Below are 24,539 nucleotides of genomic sequence, written 5' to 3' on the forward strand. Positions count from 1 at the left end.
TCATGAAAACAGAGAGTCGAATGGTAATTGCCAAAGGCTGGGAGGAAGGGAATGGGGGCAGTTGCTGCTCAAGGGGATATAAAATTTCAATTATGCAAGATAAACAAGTTCTGGAGACCTCCTGTACAACATTGGGCCTATAGTTAATATTGTCTTGAACACTTAGACATTTTTAAGTGGTTAGATCTCAAGTTGTTTTTACCACAATAAAAAAAAAATCCTCTAAAAAGCAAAACCTTTGGTAAAGTTTATAGACGTGCAAGCGTACTTTTTAAACCTTAGCACACAAAATGGATATGGTTGAAAGTCAAATGGCAATGTGCCACCAGGTGATGTGTCTAGTTTGTAACTGCCTCACAGGAAGAAATGTGTGTCCTATGTTTGCAAAGTACTAAATATCTGGTGTGGTTCTTGTGTATCAATGTGCAACATGTATATTTGAAAATGTTCTTTTTGTTCCAAAAATAACTTGATGTAGTTTAGAGAATTAGTAGTTTTAAATTTTTCTATTTTTAATTTTTTCCTACTTGATTTCAAAACCAGACCTAGAATTTAGGTTCTAGGTGTAAACTATTGGACTATCAAATGTATGTCTCTTAAAAAACTGGTTCTTTGAATAAAACTTTTTATCTCCTTTAAGCATAAGTGTTTATAGGATTAGAATTTAACTTCCATTTTCTTATAATACAAAAATATAAAAACTCATGTCATGTGTACTCATGTTCTTTCAAATGGTAAATTGTGGCTTCAGTGAATTGGGAGGGATGTCATGACACACAAAGTAAAACGTCAGAAATATTTTTATGAATTATACTTCAAAAATGTGATAGCAAGTACAGATGCTTCTCACTTACTGTGGGGTTGTGTCCCAATACATACACTGTATGCTGAAAATATTAAGGAGAAATTGCATTTAATACACCTAACCCACAGTTTAGCCTAGCTTACTTTATACATGCATGGAACACTTACACTAGCCTACAGTTGGGCAAAATAATCTATCCAGCCCATTTTATAATACAGTGTTGACTCTGTCATATAATTTGTTTATTGAATACAATGCTGAAAGTAAAACACAGAATGGTTGTATGGGCACTTAAAGAATGGTTTGTCCAGACTGTGTATCACTTCCGCACCACTGCAAAGTCAAAAAATTCTAAGCCAAAACATCATGTCTGTATATCATGAATGAAATATAATAATTTGTTAACATTATACCATATGAAGCTTATATGTTGCTATTAAGAGCAAATTAATATTTTATAGAGTAATTGTGATATATAGTATTGTATCAGAGTTTTGCAAACTTTACCCAGAAATATATTTCAATGGAAGAAATATTTTTGGCATTAAACTGGAAGGAATGGAAGGAGGAAAGAAAAGAGTGTCAAGAAATTTGCAAACTTTATTACATATTATACCCTCTATATAGATGGGGAAATTTACTACTGGAGATATTAAATAACTTACCGAGAGAAAGAGCTTGCATTTGAACTCAATATATCTGGACTGCCCAAACCAAGTGCTTTCCCTAGAAATCATCTACACATTACTTTTTAAAAATATTTTTTATCACTATAGAGAGCTTTTTGTGAATTTTCCCAAAAACTATTATGTTAAGAAATTCCAATCTTTCTGCTTTACTTGAACTCTCAAGCATTTGATTTTAGGCATTTCATTTCATTTTACATTGAAATCGGCAAAATGAATCTCCGAGTGTGACTTGATATACACGGAGGAAGGTCTCATTGAAACCTCTTTTCCCTATTTTGGGTAGAGGAGTGGTCATAGATATTACCTTGACATTCTGTTTCAACTAACTTTATTTTTTTAAAAAAGGAAATCCTCCGCCAGATTTTAGACTGCCTTAAAGTACAACAAACATCTTTACTCTTGACTAACTTCAAGTATTTATTTATTGCTGCTTGTGTGAGAGCAAATATAAATACAGTTTTATCAGTGGTCTGCTTTCTTGGTCTTTGGTTGCAAACAGTGATTTCTTTTTGATTCTCACTTTGTCTCAGACCATCAAGAAGAAAATGGCAAGATATTGGGGCTGACCTTTCTGCCTCCAAGTTTTTGCTGTAGTCACAAGGAAAGGTGACCTTTAAGGCCTCTCCCAGCCATGAGCTCGAGTAAACCACACATTCTTGGATCCACAGGAAATGAAATTGTGAAAGTCATCTTTCAGCCCAGAGTGGCTTGGGAGGGGCTCATATTCGTTAATTAATTTGCCTTTTATGATCTGGGAATTAAAGATACATATAAAGATTGAGCTTCTGAACTGGGACCAAAATGACAGTAGCTTTCTAAAACTTCTGTTTATAGGCTTGGGTTTTTCATATTTACAGAGCCATAGAAACATCATTTTAAAGTATTTTGGTTTAAATTCCTAAATCCTACTTTCATGAGAAAGTATCAAACATAATGGCATTCAGCTAGCTGCCTTACTCAAGACGTAGTGCAAATAGAGGCAGGATACTCAGGTAGTATTTTCTGGTACTTTGCAGACTGGAAAGTCCTTCAGTAGCCTGGATCTGGGGCCTGGCTTAAAAATGTGATGGAGTTCACATTTTTAATAAATCTACACTTGCACTTGACTTCTTTGTTTTTTTGGATGGAGTCTTGCTCTGTCGCCAGACTGGAGTGCAGTCGTGCCAACTCGGTTCATTGCAACTTCTATCTCCTGTGTTCAAGCGATTCTCCTGCCTCAGCCTCCTGAGTAGCTGGGACTACAGGTGCGTGCCACCACACGCGGCTAATTTTTGTATTTTTAGTAGAGACAGGGTTTCACCATGTTTGCCATGATGGTCTCGATCTCCTGACCTCGTGATCTGGCCCCCTTGGCCTCCCAAAGTGCTGGGATTACAGGCGTAAGCCACCGTGCCCGGCCTACAAGTGACTTTTAATTACAGTTTAGAATTGGTGCCTGGTATCAGAATAAGGAGTTTTAATTTCAGTTATACTTCCTAGTAGCCGGCTTACACTGGGCAGTGTTTATTTTCTCTGGGACTCAGTTTCCTTATGTATAAAGTGGGACAATGCTAGAATCCTTTTCATAGAGCTTTTATGAGAATTCAATGAACTGTTACATGCAAAACAGTCCAATGGGTGGCATATTTTAAGTATGCTTTTTCTTTAAAATTAAGTTTTATATATCATAGTATATATTTTAACTCTATGCCACTCATTGCATTCACTGTCTTTTTTTTTTTTTTTCCATGGGAGAAATACAATGAAAAGGTTGATGGTTCTTTAATTTGAGCCATCTGACGCACATCTGTGCAGCAATTCCTTTGAGTTGCTTATACTAGTGTTTTAGTTAAAATAGTTCCCATATGTGTTTGACACATAAATTTTCAATGCCGATTACCACTTCTTTTGCCCAGTCCATAACATGTTGCTGTGTCTGTGTAGTTATAGGCATTATGACGACTTGTATTGTGCTGTATACGGAGATAGTCCAACATCAGAAGGAAATGAAAGCTCACCTCAGTCCCTGGCCACTTAAAAATTCCATCTCTGTGCTTATGAGCCATCTATTAATACAATGAATCTTTATAATAATGTCTGATAGAAAAATTCATTTACAAGTGAATTTATAGTAATAATGTTCTTGCAGTTTATGCTGTTTCTGACATTATCCAAAAGTAACGTAGAGTGTGTGTGTGTGTGTGTGTGTGTGTTTGTGTATGTGTGTGTGTGAGACCTTTCCTTTAGAGGAAAGGAAATGGAGAAACACAAGTTAGTCTAGTAGAGATTGAAATAGAAACTTCAACTAAAACTCTTGGTTTTATAAGGAGGGAGATTTGCTTGTTTATTTCAGTTTTGCAGAAAGTTCTTGCTCTTCTCTGATTCCTCAGAGCTTGTGGTGTGTCCCTAAGGAGCCTCTTTTCTTCCCTATTCTGTCTTCTTTGCTTATGTTTACCTTCCCCTTTGGTTTGTTTCTTTTTTAACTCATGGCACCTCCTTTGAATTAACCTCAAATGTTTGATTTCTTGATGCTTGTGTGAGCCTGAATATAAATTATATCTTCTCTTTACACCTTTACCCTTTTATTGCAAATGTTGCCCTGGATGGGGTGGGAGGGACTACTAAAGTTCTTTTTGTTTTGTGCCTAAAATACTTTGCCTCATGAAAAATGATTCAGGGGAAAAGAACAATTTTTTTTAAATTGTAGGAAAAGCTCTGGGCAAAATTGGATTTGAGTTTGCAGTATTCAAAAAACTAGGCTGTTTGGAACTGGCTTTCATACTGGTTGCAAACTTGACATCAGATTGTGAATGTCAGATTAATTTCTCATTGTAGATTTAGCATTTATACATTCACATCTTTTATTCATTGGTAGGTATAGGTGAACATTTCAGAGAACTGCTTTCGATGCTTATACCCTTAAGGATTTTTCTGAGGAATTATTTTTCAGAAGCTCTGGCCTAGCCAATAATACAATACAAATCTTACATTTTGTATAGGTTTCTCCCTTTAATAGGCTCCTTGTTCAAAGGCACTTGAAGTGCTCTGTGACACTGTCTGATAAATTTTCACATTACACATGGAAGAAAAGGGATGTAGGTAATATTATCATTGTATAGATGTAAAACCTTGCATTTTATGTATAGACCTAGTATAAATAGAAAGCAAGCTAAGATTTGGAGTATTTTTATAAAGACAATTTCAGTAAAATGTAGAACATTAAAGAAATAGTTTCCTGAAAAATAATGGGATTATTATTACTATTTTTTTTTTTGGTCTTGGTCAAATTCCTACCATAGTTCTGTGGAGCCAGTGTCTCAATAATTATATTTTTTAAAGAAGGACTAAAACTTCACTTCCTTAACATTTTTTAACTCTAAGCTCTAGTGTAGGAGCAAACCTAGGATGGTTTGAGGATACGGTCAAGAAACTTTTTCAGGAATAGGAACAGAAGAATCCTATTTAGGAATTTACAACATAGAGACTTGTACAGTCTGGTCACCTATCTGTCCACAGATTTCACGCCTTTCCAAGAGAATTCATGATCTAAGAGCAGAGTTCAGGCTTTAATTATCTCTAACTAATTATGTGAAGGCAGATGGGGGGAGATTTTTGCAGTGGTTTTATGTGTACCATCCTTGTGGGAAGTTTTTGCATTCCAGAACTGAGGATTTGGGCAGCATTTCCTGTGGTTTGATCCATTTTCTGAGCTCATTCACAACCCATGGGCCATCTTTTGTACACCCATCCTTGGAATTTAAAAAAGTGAATCCTAGAGGTTGAGTGTTGATCACTGTATTAGCTTTTAGAATAGTGGTTATATTGATTTGTGCCTGAGAGCTAATGAGAAAGCTGATTCTCATCTCCTGGGTCCATGTAAAGAATGTTGGGGTGAAGGAAATCTAGCCGCTGAAATAAAACTTACAGGTGTGGTCACCCATCCTAATCTCCACCTGTGACTCAGCAGCCCCGTCTTGCCTGGCCCATTTTCTTGCACCTTTAATGCTTTAAACTGGCTCCCCATAGGAAATCACTCTAGAAAGCCCCTGTCTTGCCTTCCTTTGGCTACAGCATGTAGACTTCATGAACTCCTTTTTCCTGTGTCTGTTAATGTCCTGTTTTCATTGCCTCCATGTTGTCTCTTCTGCTCCATTTCATTTTTGTTCCCACATCTGGGACCTGATGCCAACATCCTTACCATCTCAGATCCTAGGTTTAAGTTTCTCTGTTTGCATGAATGCATGCCCTAAAATTCCTTGTTCTCCTAACTGAGCTCTTCAAACCATAAAAATATCCCTGTGAAGGACACAGGGTTACTCCATGACATCAGGTACACAAGTGTCTTCTTCCTGTTGTTCATCTTTATTTAAAGATTTCATTTAGAAACCTTATTCTCTCAATAGAAAAATAGTAGATTGTTAAATGGCATGCACAATCCATATGGATTTTTAATTTTTAAAAAATGATCCTTAAAAAATTTTGCACATGGAGTGGCCACCCAGGGCCATCCAGTGCAAACTCCTGACAAGTAGGGGATGTGTAAGTTCATCCTCCTCTAACATTAGGGATAATGTCATAGAAAACTTTGAAAAGTGGAGTTAACATTGAGGCCATGTAATATTTTGATATTAATCTGTGTGCTTTTTTCCAGTTCTTCTGAATCCCACTCCTTTTTCTCACTTTTCAAGTTACAGCAAGTGCTTTTATATGCATTACCTTCAGGGTAGGGATGATATAGAAAGAAAAAAGACTCAAATTTGGAGCTTTGAGCTTTTAAATGGACTTTTGTGGATCTATAGAAGACGCTGCAGTCTTTGAAGCTATTGATTATAACAGTCAGGTGTTTGAAACATGGAAAAAGCAGGCACTTTGAATTGTAAAAGTTTGACATTAAATATCAAGCTTAGAGCCTTCAGGACTCAGCCTATAGGACTGAGGATGGAGTGTAAAGAAAGGATTGTCTTGTAGCTGCTCTCAAGGAGAAAAGTTCAACCAGGTGATGCAAGAATCCTGACCAGAGCCTAGATGCTGAGGGAGATCTGAGGAGGAGCACCTCCTCTGCCTTCTCTGGGGGCAAACTCCCATGCAGTAGGATAAGAAAAGCAGCCTGATAGGTGAGGGGACCTGAGAACACGGGGAAACCTTAGCCCAGTCTCTGTCTCAGGCTCTCAGAAGAGGCAGTTAATGGAGCAGAGAAGTGTCAGCAGGGTATGCCATCAGGCTAGCCTGAAACTGTCCTCTCAGACTCCCATGGCCTCCTGAGGAAGCTCTAGAGCAGCTAAAACATTTTCCTGCCCTAGAAAGGGCACGGAAATGGCTGATGGTATAAAAGGGAGCATGAAACATGGCCCAGTCCAGTGTTACAAGCAGAGAGCAGAGACATATTCCTGCAGTGGGGGAAAGCTTCCAGTGGGCCTTGTATACCTGAAAGTAAGCAGCTCTCCTTGCTTAAACGTGGCAGAAATGTGGGTTTGTGCTTCAATCCAAAGCACGCAGTGCCTTTCTCCTCTCCAGAGTCACTGTCAGAGGCCAGTGTGGTGGCTTTGTGCCTTGGTCCTCTAACATCTCCCTGGCTTCCTGCACTGAAGGCCTGAGAGGATTCTGTGTGGACTGGCTTTCCCTCACCTCATGGAAAAGGCTTGGTGTTTTTTTTTTGTTTGTTTGTTTGTTTTTGTTTTTTTTTGTTTTTTTGTTTTTTTTGTTTTTTTTTTTTTTCATTTCAGAGGCTGAATTAGGGCATAAAATAAACTTCCAAGAAATTCTTTGCATGCCCTTTCTCTACAGGGAAAGACCCTACCTTTAAGCTAAACGGACCGTGATGCAGGGTGTTAGCTGTCCACAGTGCACGTATGCACTACACGCATAGTTTTGGGGTAGCAGTTTATGCCTGTGATAGTGGGAATGCATTTTTCTCAAGCTACAAACTTGCATTTGCAAACAAATTATGTGATATTATTTAAAAAAATAGAACTCACCTTAGCTTAGAGGTTCCCCATCTGCTAATGCGTCTTATTAACTCAAGGTAATTCACTTTTGGTTTAAAATACTTTCTTTTCGTTAATGTCTCAGTTAATGCAAGCATCTCCCCACCTCCCTTCTCTCTTCTCTTCTTTCCAAGGGTCATCTGGGATAAGGACAGGTGTCTAGAGGGCCCAGGATCAGCTGGTCCAAGGCCATCCTCTGCTCTTTTGGCTTCCATGGAGATGTGACATCCTACTAGGTCATGAGCACTGATTTCTGTCTCTGCTGTGCCCTCTGAGATGACCATGGTCCCACTGTGGTCTCCTTGTCACATCCACACACTCTGTGTCTTTCCTGCTGTAACTTCAAGTCTTCCAGTCCACTGGTTCTCTCAGTCCTTCCTCACACTCCTCTTGGGTGAGAAGAGCCACAGATTTTTGGCTGTTTTCCCTGCATTCTCTGAGATTGAGGAAGACTCTATCTATGAAACATGTCACAGCTTCACTGCCTACATGCTGTTATTCTGCCATTCAGGAGACAGCGGCATACAAAATGTCTCTACAAGTCTTACCACCTCCTGGCCCTTTACCCTGTGAAGTAAAAAATGGCATTTTCTGTCCAGGATTCCCTTTTAATTTTTCTGTGGTTTCTATTCTCCTGCATCTTCCCAAGTGTGGACTTGGCTCAGAGATGGTAATTGGTTTAGGAATAGCCTCCTCTCAGAGATTTAGGTGGTATCTAACCTTTGTGACTTTCCTCCAATTCTCTCTTTCCTAGTGGTCAGAATCTGGTCTGGGGTAGGAAAATCAGGTAGTGAAACATCATAATCTCTGTTTCTCCAACCTTAGCCTTTTGGGTTTTGGCTCTTGACAATTGCAGATAAACTTTTTTGAATTACAACAACTTACATATTCAATGAAACATCTGAATCTTGCAATTAAAACGCATGGTTTTCAAGATTTTTCTCTGTGCTACAAATCTGCAGAGACTACTTAACATCTCAAAAGCTAAGAGTTTAACTCATTTTTAGTTTGAGAGCAGTTCATATAAAAACCCCCATACTTGATGGTAGGAAGGAGGGTAGGGATAAAAACAATAGAAAATAAATGCATGCTGTCCTCTTTCTTTATTTCTCCTTGTCTGTCTTTAGAAGAAACACTAAGTTACACTTACAGAATAGAGAGTCTTCCTATGTGGTCCAGTCCCATTTATCATCCTCTTTTGTGAATTGTGAATGTGTATTCATTTCTACAACTTCAAATAGCTTCCTAAGTACTTATGTCTTTTTTGTTTTGATTTACCTGGTCTGTAGGCTCATTAAGGTCAAGAATAATTCTACTTCTATAAACTTCACTCTGTCTGTAATGATTCGCTTATGATTCACTGGATGGGAACCTTTTTGCTTCTTGATGTCGTGATGGCTAGTGGGGCTGTTTTCTCTATATCCAGGGCAGGCCTTTCTGCCTTAAAGTACTGGAAGGACATGCTGATGGCAATAGGAATTTCATGTGTCCAAGAGAGACATGCAACCATATAAAGAAATATAGAAACAAAAATCTCTTTTTATCACTGCTTCTATGTTTTTACTTCCTTCCCATTTTCTACTAGAGTCAAACAATATTGTGGTTGGAAAAGAACTTCAAATGCAACCTCCTCATTCCACAGATGAAGAAATTGAGGTTGAGGGAAGTAAAATGACTTGCCCAAAGACACACAGCCCTTTAGCAGTGGTGTGGAAACCTGAGTTCTTGGCGTGTGATTCCCAAGTCACCTGTCTATTGGGCCATGCCCATCATTCAGAGTTTGTTTGGTTGATAAGACAACATCAACTTGTACATTAGAAACGTTATTTCTAAATTGATGTTAATTGCTTCCTGGCTTTTCTAAGAATTAATGAATGTTTGAGTTTCCAGGCAAAGGAAAGCCTCTTTGCACGATTACGAAAATAACCTAATTAAAGAGACTTTTGCAAATCACTTGCTAAATAAGTTGATCAGGCTACAGAAGAAATAGAACTGAAGACACTTTGAAGCATCTGATAATGTGCCAAGGAACACTGAGGAAAGATAAATACTAAAGTTGAGGGGATTATCAAACGACAGTAATTTCTTGGTTCTTGTGGCTGGTAAACTCATCAGGACTGCTTTCATGTTTTAGGTTGAAAAATCGGAATATTTGAATATTTTAAGTCTAAACCTTCCATTCAGTTGAAAAACTGGGGAGAAAAACAATTCTGGTCAAGTTAAATTAAAATATTTTAGTTGAAGGCTGGGCGCGGTGGTTCAAGCCTGTAATCCCAGCACTTTGGGAGGCCGAGACGGCGGATCACGAGGTCAGGAGATTGAGACCATCCTGGCTAACACGGTGAAACCCCGTCTCTACTAAAAACTGCAAAAAACTAGCCGGGCGAGGTGGCGGCGCCTGTAATCCCAGCTACCCGGGAGGCTGAGGCAGGAGAATGGCGTGAACCCGGGAGGCGGAGCTTGCAGTGAGCTGAGATCTGGCCACAGCACTCCAGCCTGGGTGACAGAGCGAGACTCCGTCTCAAAAAAAAAAAAAAAAAAAATTTTAGTTGTTAGGGGGAAATACAGTAACTTTATTCCATCATCCAGGTCTTACTCATTTTTGTGTCTACCTGGATGTATGCATTGCAACATGGATACACATTGTTGTGTATTTTGGACCATTAGCCGTATTTGGGCTGACAACCACAAAGTTCGAATTCTGCAGGGTTTCAAATTCACACACTGCATTTGTAATGTTGACTTTCTGTCACAAGGTTGTTCATATCTTTGCAAATAAAAATTCTTAGAAAATTTAAGGTAGAACCCCCTTCTCTGTAATACCAGCCTCTGTAGAGAGAATTTTGAAAGCAAAAATGATTTGAATATACTTGTGCATATGGACATAAAATCCCATAGCTGTGAGAAGCATAATGAGATGGCTCCTAAAGGCAAGTTAAAACTGCAGCATCAAGCAGAAATTTTTTTAATTATCTACAAGAGTTAATTAATAATACCATTTGGCACTGTTAGATGTTCAGAAAATAGTCTAATAAGTAAGAATGCTTTGCTTTCCTTTTGCTGTTAAAGGCTGTTCAGACTCTAAATTGCTTACTAGGAAATAGACCTTGTGGTATAAGGGTCATGTGCTTGGAAACTAATTGGGATTCATTGTAGTACTGCATTGCCACAGATGGCTCATACAGAACATAATATAATGCCAGTCAAATGCAGTGAGGTATTTGGAAATAATTTTCCCTGGATAGGTTTATAATCATATGATCTAGCTGATTTTCCCAATGGCAAGATTCCTATCCACCATGTATTCCTTAAATAGCTCCAATTTTGCTGGAAAAACTTTGTAAAATAATTCAATTTATAATTTTAGTCTAAAACAAAGTAAAATACAAAGCTTAAATTTTTGTTTTTGTTTTTGTTTTTTTTTTTGAGACAGAGTCTTGCTCTGTGGCCCAGGCTGGAGTGAAGTGGCGTGACCTCAGCTCACTGCAAGCTCCGCCTCCCGGGTTCACACTATTCTCCTGCCTCAGCCTCCAAAGTAGCTGGGACTACAGGGGCCTGCGACCACGCCCAGCTAATTTTTTTTTGTATTTTTTAGTAGAGACGGGGTTTGACTGTATTAGCCAGGCTGGTCTCGATATCCTGACCTCATGATCCACCCGCCTTGGCCTCCCAAAGTGCTGGTATTACAGGCATGAGCCACCGTGCCCAGCCTACAGCTTATTTTTTTCCCCTTATTTCATTAGGTTAGAAGCAAACTTATTAGGAAACAAATTAGACAACACTATGTTTCATTCCTGTTGATGCATTTGTTCAATCTTTATTTGTTTATTGATTTATAGAGATGAGGTCCCACCATGTTGCTCAGGCTGGTCTTGAACTCCTGGGCTTACAGGTGTGAGCCACCACACTCGGCCACTTGTTCAACCTTTTACTGCCTCCTTGCTCTCTCCTGAGCTTAAACAATATTTTTCAAAGTATAATCCACCATCTGTTATTATTTAACAAAAACTCAGATTAGCTCAACAGCTAATCTGAAATAAAACGAGTAAAACCACTATATTCAAGCTAGTTTTAATAAAAACTCATGTTTACTATCTAGTTTTAAATAATGCAACTATTTAGGATTGTTGGGGAAAAAAATTAAGAAAAGCTATTTTAAAAACAAACAAAAAAACGCGCTTGTATTGGAGATCCTTTTAAGAAGGAGTCATGTACGTGACTTAATTTGGGAAAAAACTGCTACGTTCAAGCTAATTTTTATGAAAACTAATGTATACAACTAGTTTTAGGCATTCACTTTCAGGCTTCATTATAAATGCAGATTGCTGGACTCTTCCCACTGAGGAGAAATGTCGGGAGGTAGAGCCTGTAAACAGTAGTTTAGATAATTTCCCCAGGTGGTTCTGATTTGCACCAAAGTATGAGAACTAATAATGTAAACATAAAGCTTGAAAGTTTTTTTTTTTTTTTTCCTTTCACATTTAAGTCTTTTGTTCTACAGTTTGCTTGAAATGCAGTGGTTCCTGGTAGGATAACTGTGGTTTTAGCATCCATCGACATGACGGCAAGAACTGGTTGAGAATCAGTATAAAAGGAGAAAGAGAAGAGGCTGGGCGCGGAGGCTCATGGCTATAATCTCAGCACTTTGGGAGGCTGAGGCAGGTGGATCACCTGAGGTCAGGAGTTTGAGACCAGCTTGGCCAACATAGCGAAACCCCCGTCTCTACTAAAAATACAAAAATTAGCCAGATGGTGGTTCACGCCTGTAATCCCAGCTACTCAGGAGGCTGAGGTAGGAGAATTGCTTGAACCCAAGAGGCGGAGGTTGCAGTGAGCCAAGATGGCGCCACTGCACTCCAGTCTGGGCGACAGAGAAAGACTCCATTAAACAACAACAACAACAACAACAACAAAAAACGAGAAGAGTGTGAAGAAAGTAAGTACTCAAGATGATGAATAAAGATTTCTCCAGGGAGGAAAGGGTACAGAAAGAGCAATAAACTGCCTACTTGATAATTCTGAGTTGGTCTAGCTCTATAGTTTTACAACTAATCATGAAGATTATCAATTGAATATCATAAAATTTCCATCTCAAAGATGTGCAGTTTTTCCCTGAATTCTCAGTGGAAAGGGTCTGTCAGATTGAATGCCAAACATGTGTTATACATATTGCATAGGGTTAGTGGCTCTACCTCTGCAATCAATCAAGCAATCAACAGCAATGATTTATTGAGTTCTAATTGTATATATAAGTTTGTGCTTTAGCTTATTGGTTCTCAGCGCTTCCAACACATTAAAATCAACTGGGCATCTGAAAAAATTACCAGTGTCATTCCCCCAACTAATTAAATTAGAATTTCTAGAGACGAGGTCCAGAGCTTCTACTATAGATCTTCACATATTACCAGTTTGGGTCCTTCTTCCAAGTGCAGTGACCTCTGCCATTGATTTATGATGCTTGTATAAGAAAAACTGCTCTTAGAGATAGAGCTTGAGCCTCTAAATTAGAAAACCAATTTTTTAAACCAGATTCCATTTTAAGATGCTTGATAAATTTTAGTTACTGCCCATGTGACCAGAGAACAATACTTAGTTTCTCCAGAAGGTACCAACAGTTGTTAACTGATATATATTAGCAGGACTTTTATTAATTATTTCATTTTCTCTGCCATAATTTTATTTAATTATCATAGTAAATGTATAAAGCCCATAATATTACCTTCATTTTACAAGTAAGAAAATTGAGGCTTAGAAATTTACTCTAAAGAATATGTAACTATTTATTGAGTGGCTACTATGTGCCAAGCACAATGCAAGATATTTTGTACACTGTTATGGGATGAGAGTCACATGATCACACCTGTGTTCCCTGGAGGATGATCTGTGGAACACTGGTCTGTCAAGATGCTGTGGGGGAAAAAAATCTGCAATCTAATAGGCTTGAGAAGTGCTGAATACTTTTCCGCTTTGTTGAAAATTCTCAGTGCACAAAAACTTATGATGCACACTGAGATAGCATGTAGTAAAGGAACATTTAGAGTGATGCTCCATGGGTTATTTTACTATGAAAATTTTATTTGAGAAACATTTGCCAATTGAACCCATTTTGAAAAACACCCCTACAAAACTTTATGTTCTAGAAATTTTGTCCCACTGTTACATATTAAGAAATCGAGACTGAGAGATTTGGTAACTTGCCTACAGTCATTTAGCATGTGGCTCTGCTAGAACCTGAACCTAAGTTTGGCTGTTTTAGAAAATTTTCTTCTGCTTCTAAAATCTGTAACTGCAGGCCAATGACTGATATCTACTTCTCTGTTAGTAAAGCTGAATTAAAATTGTTGAAAGGATCAAATGTAATGTTGTATGTGAAAACATTTTGAAAACGATAAAATAGTACATAAATACCAGAATTAGGTAGTATACAGTCTAAAGTAGTATAGAAATATTAACTTTTAAAAGAGATCATTTCTCTGTCCAAATCTCTGAATTACACTGTTAAGTAATAATCTCTGCAGAAAATTACGTTTCGTTAGTTATTATTAATTTTGATTGTCAATACTTCATCAATCACACTTGAACTCTTTTGGTAGCATTTTTGGTTTATTAAATTATCTTTGGGAGAGTAAACTTATGAAATTTGTGGTTTCTATATACTGAATCCATGAAATATGAAACTAAGAATAATGTCGTATTCATCCCAACATCTGATTCTATTGATTATGAAAATGTGAACTCTGACCTGGGACAAATAGTATGTTGCTTCTAGTTTAATAATAATAAAACAATGTTAGTGTAATTTATGATATTTTCTTCTGAGTACATTTCTTTAAAGAAGGAAGCAAAGCTGAGAGACAATTAGGACAAGAGCCAACTAGTCAACTTTCCTGAATATGCTTTACTGGAGAAATATACGGTTGATTGGAGAGGCCTGTGGTTTCCAAAACTGGGAGCCATTTAAAGCTAAGCAAAGAGAAGGTAAAATGCTATATGATTGCACAGATGGCATATCTCTACTTCAAGGAATGTGCTTTAGGGGATTGCTTGATGTGTCAAAAGATAATCCCATTAAGAAGAGAGTAAAGACCAACTGATCCCATATTTAGAAAAGATGAAACACATCTTCAATTCTCCTATTCACTAGGGAGGAGAACCAGCCCAGAGGAATCATCAGATATTCTCTGTCACAGCAAATTAAATGTGCAATAGGTTTTTTATGTCACCTGGTTGAGTTAACATGGGAATTATTTAGAGCACTTTGAATGAAGATGGAAAATGAATCTACAGAGATCTGTAACTAATATGTACGGACATTCTTTCCTTTATTTTTTCCTTCTTGCCCTTTCCCCCAGAATACTTGGAATGAATTAATAATAATGATGGATCCAAAGAAATAACTGTGAAAGTGGTGATGTTCAGGAAAGATTGCTCCAAGAACAACCACTCCATCTAGGGTAAGTGGGAAGGAAGTGAAATAACATCTCGTAGAAAGATGTTCATCAATGCAAAGTGAGTGGTAAATAGAAATGAATTAGTACATAGCTTAGGACTTTGCTGGGATCTTCAAAGAAGTACTATACAGCTTGAAAAATATCACTGTCCCTTCAAGACTCAGAACCTACAGAAGACTGTTAAATTCTACAAGTAAATGTTATTTGAGAGTTTGAGGTTAATGAATTTCTGTCCGGGAATTATTCTTGACTGTGTTCTGTTTCCATGAGTGATGTTCAATTTAGCTAGTGCTCTTCTGTGACACCAGAAGTTTCAAGTTTAGTTTTCTTTCTGTGGATCGTGGTTTTTAAATCTTTAAATTCTAAGACATTTTTGAGTCTTTGTGTAAATAATACATTTTAAATCATGGAATCAATTTCAATTAAAAATTATCATTGTTATGGAGTTATGTGTGTACTATTGAAAAGGTAAGGGTTTCGGGTCATTTGACAATACGCAGATCTACACAATATATGGACAGGGAGAAGAAAAAAGAGCAGGGAACGAAGTTCACAAAGATGAAAAGAAGTCCACAGAATAAGCGTCTTGTTTCCATGCTTTGCCCTGTTGAAAGTCTGATCTCCTTTTTCATGAAGGAAGAGTTACTAATTTTTAATGCGTGAAGACAGAACTAAGATGACGAGTGGGACAGAGAAGATTCTTGTAAATACACATTTCTAGAAGTCTGTATACTCCTAATATGCCCCTCCTTCAACATACAGTGCAAGTCTCTTTCCAGTGTATTCATTTCAATGTCTAGAATACATGAGTTTTGCTATCCTAAAGGAATAGAGAATTGTGGCTATTTATGCTTAGCAAATACAAATATCAACAACACCAATTAGCAAAAACATTTTCTACTGGGCACACTTCTTTTTTAAAAAAAAACTGATTACACAGTATGAACTGAGGGCTGTTTCCGAATCCCTCTCTCCTCTCGAATTAATTTGCCACATTCTAAATCCGTAGATAAAGTGGTTCCAGAAGTGGAGTTGGTTGGATGGGTTTGCTTACATTGCAGTCCATAAAAGAAACAAAAAGCCTTGCATGCAAAAGAAATGAGAAAAAAATATAGAAAAATGAATAAATCAGAAGCAAGAATGTATGTTTAAATGAAAATTTACATCACATGAAGCTGGCAACTATGAAAAGCACATTAAAGCATCATATATACAAGCTTTTATTTTTCAAATTAGTTGCATAAAACAAGACACCTCAAGAGCGAATTGAAAGTTAAAGCAGATCAGTTCATTCTCTCTTTTAATAAAAAAACAGCTTCTTAAAACAAGAGCTTAGGAAAGGGGTGTTCATTGTTGTCACAGTTGCCTTGTAATTCTGGGGAAGATTTTCATGTGAAACCAGGTTATAATGAATCATTCCCAGTTTTGGGCCCTTAAGGAGGGCTTCTACTTTAAGAAAGTGGATCTATTATCAGATTATAAATCAGAACCAGCCACATAACTTGCAGGGTCCAGTGCAAAATGAAAATATGGGACACTTTGTTCAAAAATTATTTAGAATTTTAAGATGACAGCAGAGCATTAAACTGGCTCTGTCATTAATAGTCATAGTCTTAAAATTCTAATAATATTTAAAAATTGAATCAGGAGCCTGATTCACTATGATGACCATAAACCTTTGTATTTTGTTTATTCTAGTATGGTTATGAAGGAATTATCTTAAATCACAATCAGCTTTTTCAAAACAGTGTAAGCTGATTTCCTTCAGAACTGGTGTGATTTCCTTCAAAATAAAAGTAATAGGCAAAAATGGTCAACTACTACAATTGTCCTATAATCCCAAACACAAAAGTCTCATATACATTGCATTTTCATTTTGCATTATTATATTCCTGGCAAAAAAAATTTGAGGTGGCATCCTTTTACAAAGCTTACTTTGATAGAAGTAAGTGTTCAATTTCATACTATGACTTTTACATATTTATATAAACTTTTTGCATTAGTACATGTGCTCAGAATCTATACTTAAGGGCTGGTAACCTTTCTGTTAATATCTTTTCAAATTTTGGATTTATTTTTGCCTTTTTCCATCTAGGGTTTCTATCTTACAAGCAAACAACTGTTCAAAAATTAACTGAGTTTGGAATTTCTGCACTGTCTTTCCAAATAGGGCTAATTGGATTTCGTGTATAAGCCCCTTCCTTGTCATTAATAAATGATGGACCTGCAGTGCCCACAGCACCTGGCAGGGATTCAATAGCTCTTTGCTCTAACTCAAAAATGGCTCTTCTGGGCATCTAATTTAATAGACTGAAAACAAGCAAACATCCTTAAAACCCCCAAACTTAAGACACATAATGCAAACTATAAACTAACGAGTCCTAGAAAGAGATGACTCACCTGTTCAATGTCATTATTCTTCCGTGATTTGTATATGAATTCTCCAATAGCTACAAATACAGAAAGGACCAGTCCGGCAGCCAAAACAATGAAGATGCCCCCAATATTTTCCACTCCCAGAGCACTGGCTTCTTTATTGTCTTCCTCGGGGCAGCCATTCCCACGCCACCACTTCTCTTTCATCATATGCAGCTTCCCTTCTTCTTGGAGTTGAAGAATAGCAATAGTAATTTTATCCCGGTAAGGAGAACCTGAAAGTAAAGTCATTTGGATATTGGTCACCAAAATGTTGAAGAAGACATCCAGAAGTATTCTTAGTTATCGTCTTAGCGATGACGACATTATGGCTGTTGTGAAACCCCAATCCACAGACTGACTTGCAAAGGACAGGAAGGTTCAATCCTGTATTTTGAAGGCACTAAATACTAAATAATTGGAAAGGAGATAGCTGACATGTTGAGATTAACTTTGGCCCCGACCGTTTGCTCCTTTTAAATAAGGAGAAGCGAAGCTAGGAATTCTATGACATGTCTTTGTTTCTGGTGAGATCATCATGAGTCTTTTCACATGTCAAGAAATTTCATTGTATAAACTAAAAATAAAATTCTAAGCCCCCATTGACTGAATGACCCTCTTTTGTGACCAAAGGGACCCCAGAAAAACCTTAAAAACTTAGTTAGCAGCCATACCGGGATGGGAGGTCAGACAGAGCAGTCTATTTGTGGCAATAAGATATCAAATTATAAACAGGACCGAAGGCCATGCCAGACAAGGGTTAAGTCACACAGCCTTGGACTTAAAGAATAAATGATGTTCCAACTGCTATAAGGTTTTTCTTTTTCTCAAGGAGGTAAACAAGCACTGGTCTCGAGATAAGCAATATTAAAACAATTACAGCTCATCCAACTCATAGACACTGACTTCCAGCCCCTGTTCCACCAGCTATACCTTTCATTAAACAAGATCCTGATTTCAGTAACTTTCTCCAGATAAGAAGACCACCGACCTTAGACTGGTTCTGGTTGGATTAAAGAGATTGTGCCCTTGCAAGCTATTGTGTCCTGAAAGACATTTTGATGTATAGAACCTAATTATAAAACATTTAAATGTTAAGTCTCTACCCCAAAGTGAACATGGATTGTATGTTACATGCATTTTTGTTCAATATGCATGTGTCAGGATCACCTTCACAAATATTCATAGCTCTGCCTGTAACCAGTTGAATATGTATGTTTAGCCAACCCGTTCAGCAAAAAGCTCTTGCCCCAACCCCTCTTTTTTCAAAGTGCCTGTCTTTGATCTTAGTTGGACACATGTTTTCCAGCCTACAGGATGACCACCTTGCAGGTTGTCACTCTTTACTTATAAAGAAATGAAGTCTCCATTTCTACTTTTGAAATTTATCGATATTGTGGATACATTTTTTAAGGTAGCAATTATTTAGATCTCACTTTTTTCTAGGCTCTTAGTTGTCTCATACTGTGACTAGGCTTGGCTGGATGACCAGCAGTGCCATTTCTTCTTCTGAGGGGGAGTAACTAGACGTTTCCCACCTCCCTTACACTTCAGTGTGGTTATGTGACTGGTTTCTAGCCAATAGGAACTAAGACAATGTCTTTCCAACATAATCTTTGCAGATGTTGGTTAGTACATACTGATAAATGCACCTATTAAGATAAACTTAAGACTAGGTTTTGAATAGTTCAAATTTCCTACAAAATTCAGTTAGGTTTGGAAAATTTGCAAGGACTTTATTAATATTATTTATACTCTATCTTCTAGTAATGCCATTGAACTTTTAATTTTATAAGGGTTGGAAAGTGCCAATATCTATCTGTAGATGTAGCTTCTCAACACTGGATTTTGGTTAATCAATGCAAAGGAAGAGGCAAAGTAGTACTCTTTTACCTAATCTCTCCTTGAATATGAAGAACTCTTGTTAGCATTTCTTCTATTCAGTAGAAAAGTAGTGCACCCTGTCTTTCTCTATTTGCAAACGTTAAAGTCTTTCTTGGTGGAAGCACATTGATAAATGAGGCATCTTAGGACTAGAAGAAATCTTAGGAATGGTACAGTGCAGTCTGCTTACAGTTCAGTACATATTCCATTTTAGAATGGAAGATATTTAGGAACTGAAAGTATGAGTGAAACTGATAGTTGCTGGCACCGCCAAGAATCAAACTCAAGTCTCCTGACTTCTCACTTTTCCTGTTGTTTTCATGACAGTGTTCCCATCCATTGCTCCCACCCCTACATATGCCTTATGTCCTATGGCATGGTGAAGTTAGAAAAACAGAAGTTTAACGTTGGTGTCATTTGTTATTAATTTTCCTCGTAAGACTTCCTAAAATAATTGCCAGCATTCAAAAGCAAGTTTAAAAGAAGAGCAAAATGCTTTGGAGTGAGATTATGGCTTATCAAGAGTGTGAATTTTTGGTGAAAAAAATGGATATTGAAAACGAAATTAAAAGACCTTGGCCATTTGCTTAAATATCCCCAGAATAATGGCTAGTGTAAAAATTAGCACCGTTGATATACCCATAGCAGGTGAGCAATTAAGTGAACCAAGAGCACTTTGCTTTAATGTATATGAAAGTGCTTCGAAGAGTGTAAGAATGATTCTTATGTTAGTGGTTGCGGTAATAATCCTAGCAGCATACACAGTGGGTGCTCAGTAAATGTTGACTGATGCTTTCCTTCTGCCTCCAGGCTGCGCGATACCCAAAACATTTCAGACAAATGAAAATCTGATCTCTGTTTAAAGTTGGTCTCTGAGAAAGAAAATTTCCAGCCTCCTGGTAAGCTGTTCAAACCTTAAATGCTCTTGTTCTCTCAGAGTTTTATTTTAAATCTCATAGGAGGTACATTTCCAGAGCTGTTGTTCTGAGTGTCTCTAAGAAGCAACGTCTTCAATTTTGTGTTGTGACTTTGCCAATATTTGATTATGGGACAGAGCTTGGAGCCATAAGGGAATTAGTCAGGGCAAGACTAGAAGTGTGCAGATAATTCTTAATATCTGAGTATATCTTAACTTCAGTTTTTTGTTGTTGCTTAAATGAAGTAAATGACATTGGAAGTTATTTATTATGTCACTTGAAATCTATATTTCATATATATATATTTCATAAACACACACACACATGCGCACACACATCTTCTTGAATAGCAACTGATCTTTTGTAGAGTCAATTCATCATAAAAGAAACATCTCACAAATTTTTCCAACAGCTGTATTCTCAATGGACGTATTCTCTGTGAGGTCTGCCATCTGTTCCAATTATTCCTTCATTGTTTTTAGTTTAAAAAGCATGACAGGTTTATAACCACTATGAAAAATTCCTGGAGTATATTTCTTTTCATCTAGGAAGTGGGGAAGGCTTTTCAACTTTGGAACTTCCGTGAGGCTGGCCAAAAGGAGACTGAATGGGTACCTTTGGATCTCTCTGTGTTATATGTATATTTAATGTTAGTGGTACTCAACTCTAGGTCAGCTTCATTCGCATGAAAGCAGGCAGTGATTTTCAAAGTGCTGCATTCATTTGGGAAAGTGGTAGGAAGAAGTGCATTGTTCCCTCCTGCCCCCAGCCCTGCATCACTCACTGTACTATCAGAAATTTTAACTTTCAAGTTATGTTCCATGCTGTAGAAGGAATGCCAATGAAAAGTCTCATGTTAAAGTGCAAACGTTCTCAGGAGTGGTGATACACATTGTTATTTTAAATCATTATTAACAGACAGTAATTTTAGTGCCAAAAAGGGGTGTTGAAATGTGGTGAGGTAGGATTATGAGGTGGGAAATAGAATGATAAAGGTACAGTTTTTGACTTTATAATTTAGTCTAGAGATGGTTCTATTAAGGAACTATGGTTACTCCTCCATGAGGGTCTTGATTCTGCAAAAATTCAGGCAAAGGTACCTACTCTTGCTGTTCTTGTCTGATTTATGGCCCATTTAACTAAAATCAGCAGTGATGAGATATAAAAAATACCGTCTAACTTCCCCCACCTTTATTGTCTAAAATGAGGTGGCAAAGCTTGCTTAAGGCAATAGGACATTGTTTTTTTAAAGTCAAAAAGAGGTATAATATCCTGTTAGCCAGTGCCAAATGATCCCCTGAGCCTCCTATTGACTAAATTATAGGAGAGCTTACCACTTGGGGAAAAATATACACCTCACTAGCAACATTAGTATTTTCATCAGGAAAAGTTATTGGAAATAAAGAAGCAAGAAGGTAGCTGTAAATCTTCTAGCCCCATCATTCTGCAGGAATTTTATTTGGAGGACATACATGATAACAATAATAATAAAGTTAATTTCTCCCTAGCACATATTTCTAACACCAGGTAGATAGCAGGAAGTCAAATTGTCTGTGTATTCATGGTAAATGTGGAAGATAGTTGAACTTTATCTGATTAGTTATATTCATATAAATTAAAAGTTGAATACATGAAATACAGTTTTTTCTTTTTTAATGAATTTGTTGCTAAATAAAAACATTAGGACAATTCACCTAAAATCTGGATTTTTTTATTTTCTTAGAAAACGTAATATTCCACAATCTTGTTCTCAAAGTCCTACATGTCTACAACCCTCTGACCTGAAAGGCAGCTGTCTCCTTTTGGTAAGTCATGTGGTTTGTAATTTTCCATAATTGCCACCGTTCCCTACTACCTCCTGGCACAAGCATGCTTTGCTCTCTTATGATATCTGCTTGGCCTCTGTAAGCATTTCAGTTTGTGATCCCTGCATGATGTTGAGAGTCAAATTGGATCATCCCTTTCAAATGACAAAAATGCTAATACAAACAAGCAGATCAAACCTGCCTGGGGTCCTTAACGATCTGGCTTAACTGTTAGCTATGATTTCTAGACTAGCCCAGTAGTCTAGACAGTCCCTGATTCCTCTCCTTTGGAATGCTTATTAACAAATTACCAATAGCTTACTTGGAAGAGCAGGTTCCCGCTATACCAGAACCTTAGACGATACAGTTTTCTCTCTCCCTTCCTTCCTTCCTTCCTTCCTTCCTTCCTTCCTTCCTTCCTTCCTTCTTTCTTTCTTTCTTTCTTCTTTCCTTCCTTCCTTCTTCCTTCCTTCCTTCCTTCTTTCTTTCCTTTCTTTCCTTCCTTCCTTCCTTCCTTCCTTCTTCTTTCTTTCTTTCTTTCTTTCTTTCTTTCTTTCTCTCTCTCTCTCTCTCTTTCTTTCTTTCTTTCTTTTTTCTTTCCCTTCCTTCCTTCCTTCCTTCCTTCCTTCTCTCTCTTTCTCTCTTTCTTTCTTTCTTCTTTCTTTTCGCTCTTTCCTTCGAGATGGAGTCTCGCTCTGTCACCCAGGCTGGAGTGCAGTGGCACCATCTCAGCTCACTGCAACCTCCACCTGCCGGGTTCAAGTGATTCTCCTGCCTCAGCCCCCTGAGTAACTGGGACTATAGGCACGTGGCACCATGCCCAGCTAATTTTTGTGTTTTTAGTAGAGACAGGGTTTCACCATGTTGGCCAGGATAGTCTCGATCTCCTGATCTCATGATCTGCCCGCCTCGGACTCCCAAAGTGCTGGGATTACAGGCATGAGCCACCACATCCGGCCATGATACAGTTTTCTATAGAGAGGGAAACAATAGAGAGGGAGTTTTCTATGGAGAGGAAATCACTAATTACTCCTTGAATTCTATTCATGTCTCCTATAGACGTACAAGAATGCATTGCTATATGGGTGTGTATACCTAGGCAATAATATTCCTAGGAGAGCAGTAGCATGGAACTAAGGAATTTGGTTTTACATAGTTGGCATTGATTGAATCTAACATTGCCTGAGCACATCATACTTATAAATTAATCTTTATCCTTTTTCTTTTGACCGATATAGCCTTGCTTTTTCATCTATCGTTATGGAATACTAACCATCTCACTTTTGCTATCCATATACAGAATCAACTTTCTTCTATTCTAATTTAAGGCAAATAAATTATATAGGCATATATGAGTATTGAAGGAAACAATGTGAAAAGGATTAATTAGAAAGATATTCTCTTTAAGAGATTTGTTTAGGGTGAAATAATAAAATCTATATATTCTTAAACATGCATTGGTAAAACTTGAAAGAAACACTGGTTACGAGTATATGAAGTTAAATATCTGGGAATCTGTAATTTGCACAATGTCTCTGATCTATATGGATGTTTCCATTATTAGTTCACTAAAGGCATTGTAGGCCTTCTCAGAATTTGGAATAAAGAACTCTGAGCCCATTTCCTTCCACACTGGTAACTGACATTCTCTATCTCAGTCCTGGTTCGTGTCTGCCCCTCTTACCAATAGGCGTTCCCACTCCATAACCTTTGGAGTCAATGAGGCCCCCGATCTGAGTGAGGTTGCAGTTTCTCTGCGTCACATACTCAATGCTGGTGGACTCCATCAGCAGCGCGTAGTCCGTGGTGAGCACTCTCTGGATCCCCTCGTCACTGTTTCTTACCAGGGCGGTCTGCTGCCTGCTGCTCATGAAGGCCCACATCTTCTCGTAGGTGGAGATTTTTGATTTCTGGAGGGAAAGAAAACACACTCACCAGCAGAAGAGGGCTGGAAAAATACGACCTAAAAGTATTCACAGTCCCAGTGGTTCAAATAATGATAGGGAGGATACTTTCTCCACAGGTAGGGGAGTCAAGATTGATGGTCTCAAGGCTTTACTTTTGTAGCTAAGAAGAGCCCAGTTCACTCACTATTGGACAGCATTTGCATGGAGGCAGCTATTGCACGGAGACCTTGATTGATTGATGCAAGACATTGGTGCAAGGTCCTTTTGTTGCTTTCAGTTAGGGAAGAAAGAACATTGGTATCAATAATAGCACTTGCCTAAAGAACTGTGGCCACTTAAGAACAAGCCATCATGGCCCACTAGGCTAAGGGATCACTAGCTCACTCCAGGACTCTGTTCATTTAATCCATTTTCCTTTCAGTCACTCAACTCCAGCAGGTATTGTTTTGCTGTTTCCAGGTATGTAAGTTTCAATCCTTGATCCAGCATTCTTCTGCTGGGCAGAGCCCTGGGGTAAACCACTGACTTCCTCTGCTTTATTTGTGAAAGAACTGTAATTCACTCTTCTCTTTTCTACAAAACCTAGAAAGTGAATGTTCTTTTCAAGTTAAAATTTAGATAAGAAAAATCTTCGGCCGGGCATGGTGGCTCACACCTGTAGTCCCAGCACTTTGGGAGGCTGAGGCGGGTGGATCACCTAAAG

At 37.8% G+C, this 24,539-nt stretch overlaps 1 protein-coding gene and 1 long non-coding RNA gene across 2 annotated transcripts in view; one reads left to right on the top strand and one right to left on the bottom strand.

The window, feature by feature from the left end:
* Nucleotides 1-13,111: 13,111 nt before the first annotated feature.
* GRIK1 (glutamate ionotropic receptor kainate type subunit 1) overlaps nt 13,112-24,539 on the bottom strand; it is a 391,857-nt gene continuing 380,429 nt past the window's right edge. Inside the window, exons 15-17 of the mRNA XM_033232264.1 lie at nt 23,614-23,839; nt 17,309-17,559; nt 13,112-15,990 (exon numbers count right to left, since the gene is read on the bottom strand). Coding sequence (XP_033088155.1) covers nt 15,841-15,990; nt 17,309-17,559; nt 23,614-23,839 — 627 coding nt within the window. The 3' untranslated portion in view covers nt 13,112-15,840. The remainder of the gene's footprint in view (nt 15,991-17,308; nt 17,560-23,613; nt 23,840-24,539) is intronic.
* LOC117095658 overlaps nt 23,655-24,539 on the top strand; it is a 67,043-nt gene continuing 66,158 nt past the window's right edge. The window contains exons 1-2 of the long non-coding RNA XR_004442126.1: nt 23,655-23,735; nt 23,823-23,898. This is a non-coding gene — a long non-coding RNA (uncharacterized LOC117095658). The remainder of the gene's footprint in view (nt 23,736-23,822; nt 23,899-24,539) is intronic.

The sequence above is a fragment of the Trachypithecus francoisi genome, unplaced genomic scaffold (assembly GCF_009764315.1).
Source record: "Trachypithecus francoisi isolate TF-2019V2 unplaced genomic scaffold, Tfra_2.0 Lachesis_group14, whole genome shotgun sequence".
In the NCBI taxonomy this organism is placed as follows: Eukaryota; Metazoa; Chordata; class Mammalia; order Primates; family Cercopithecidae; genus Trachypithecus; species Trachypithecus francoisi.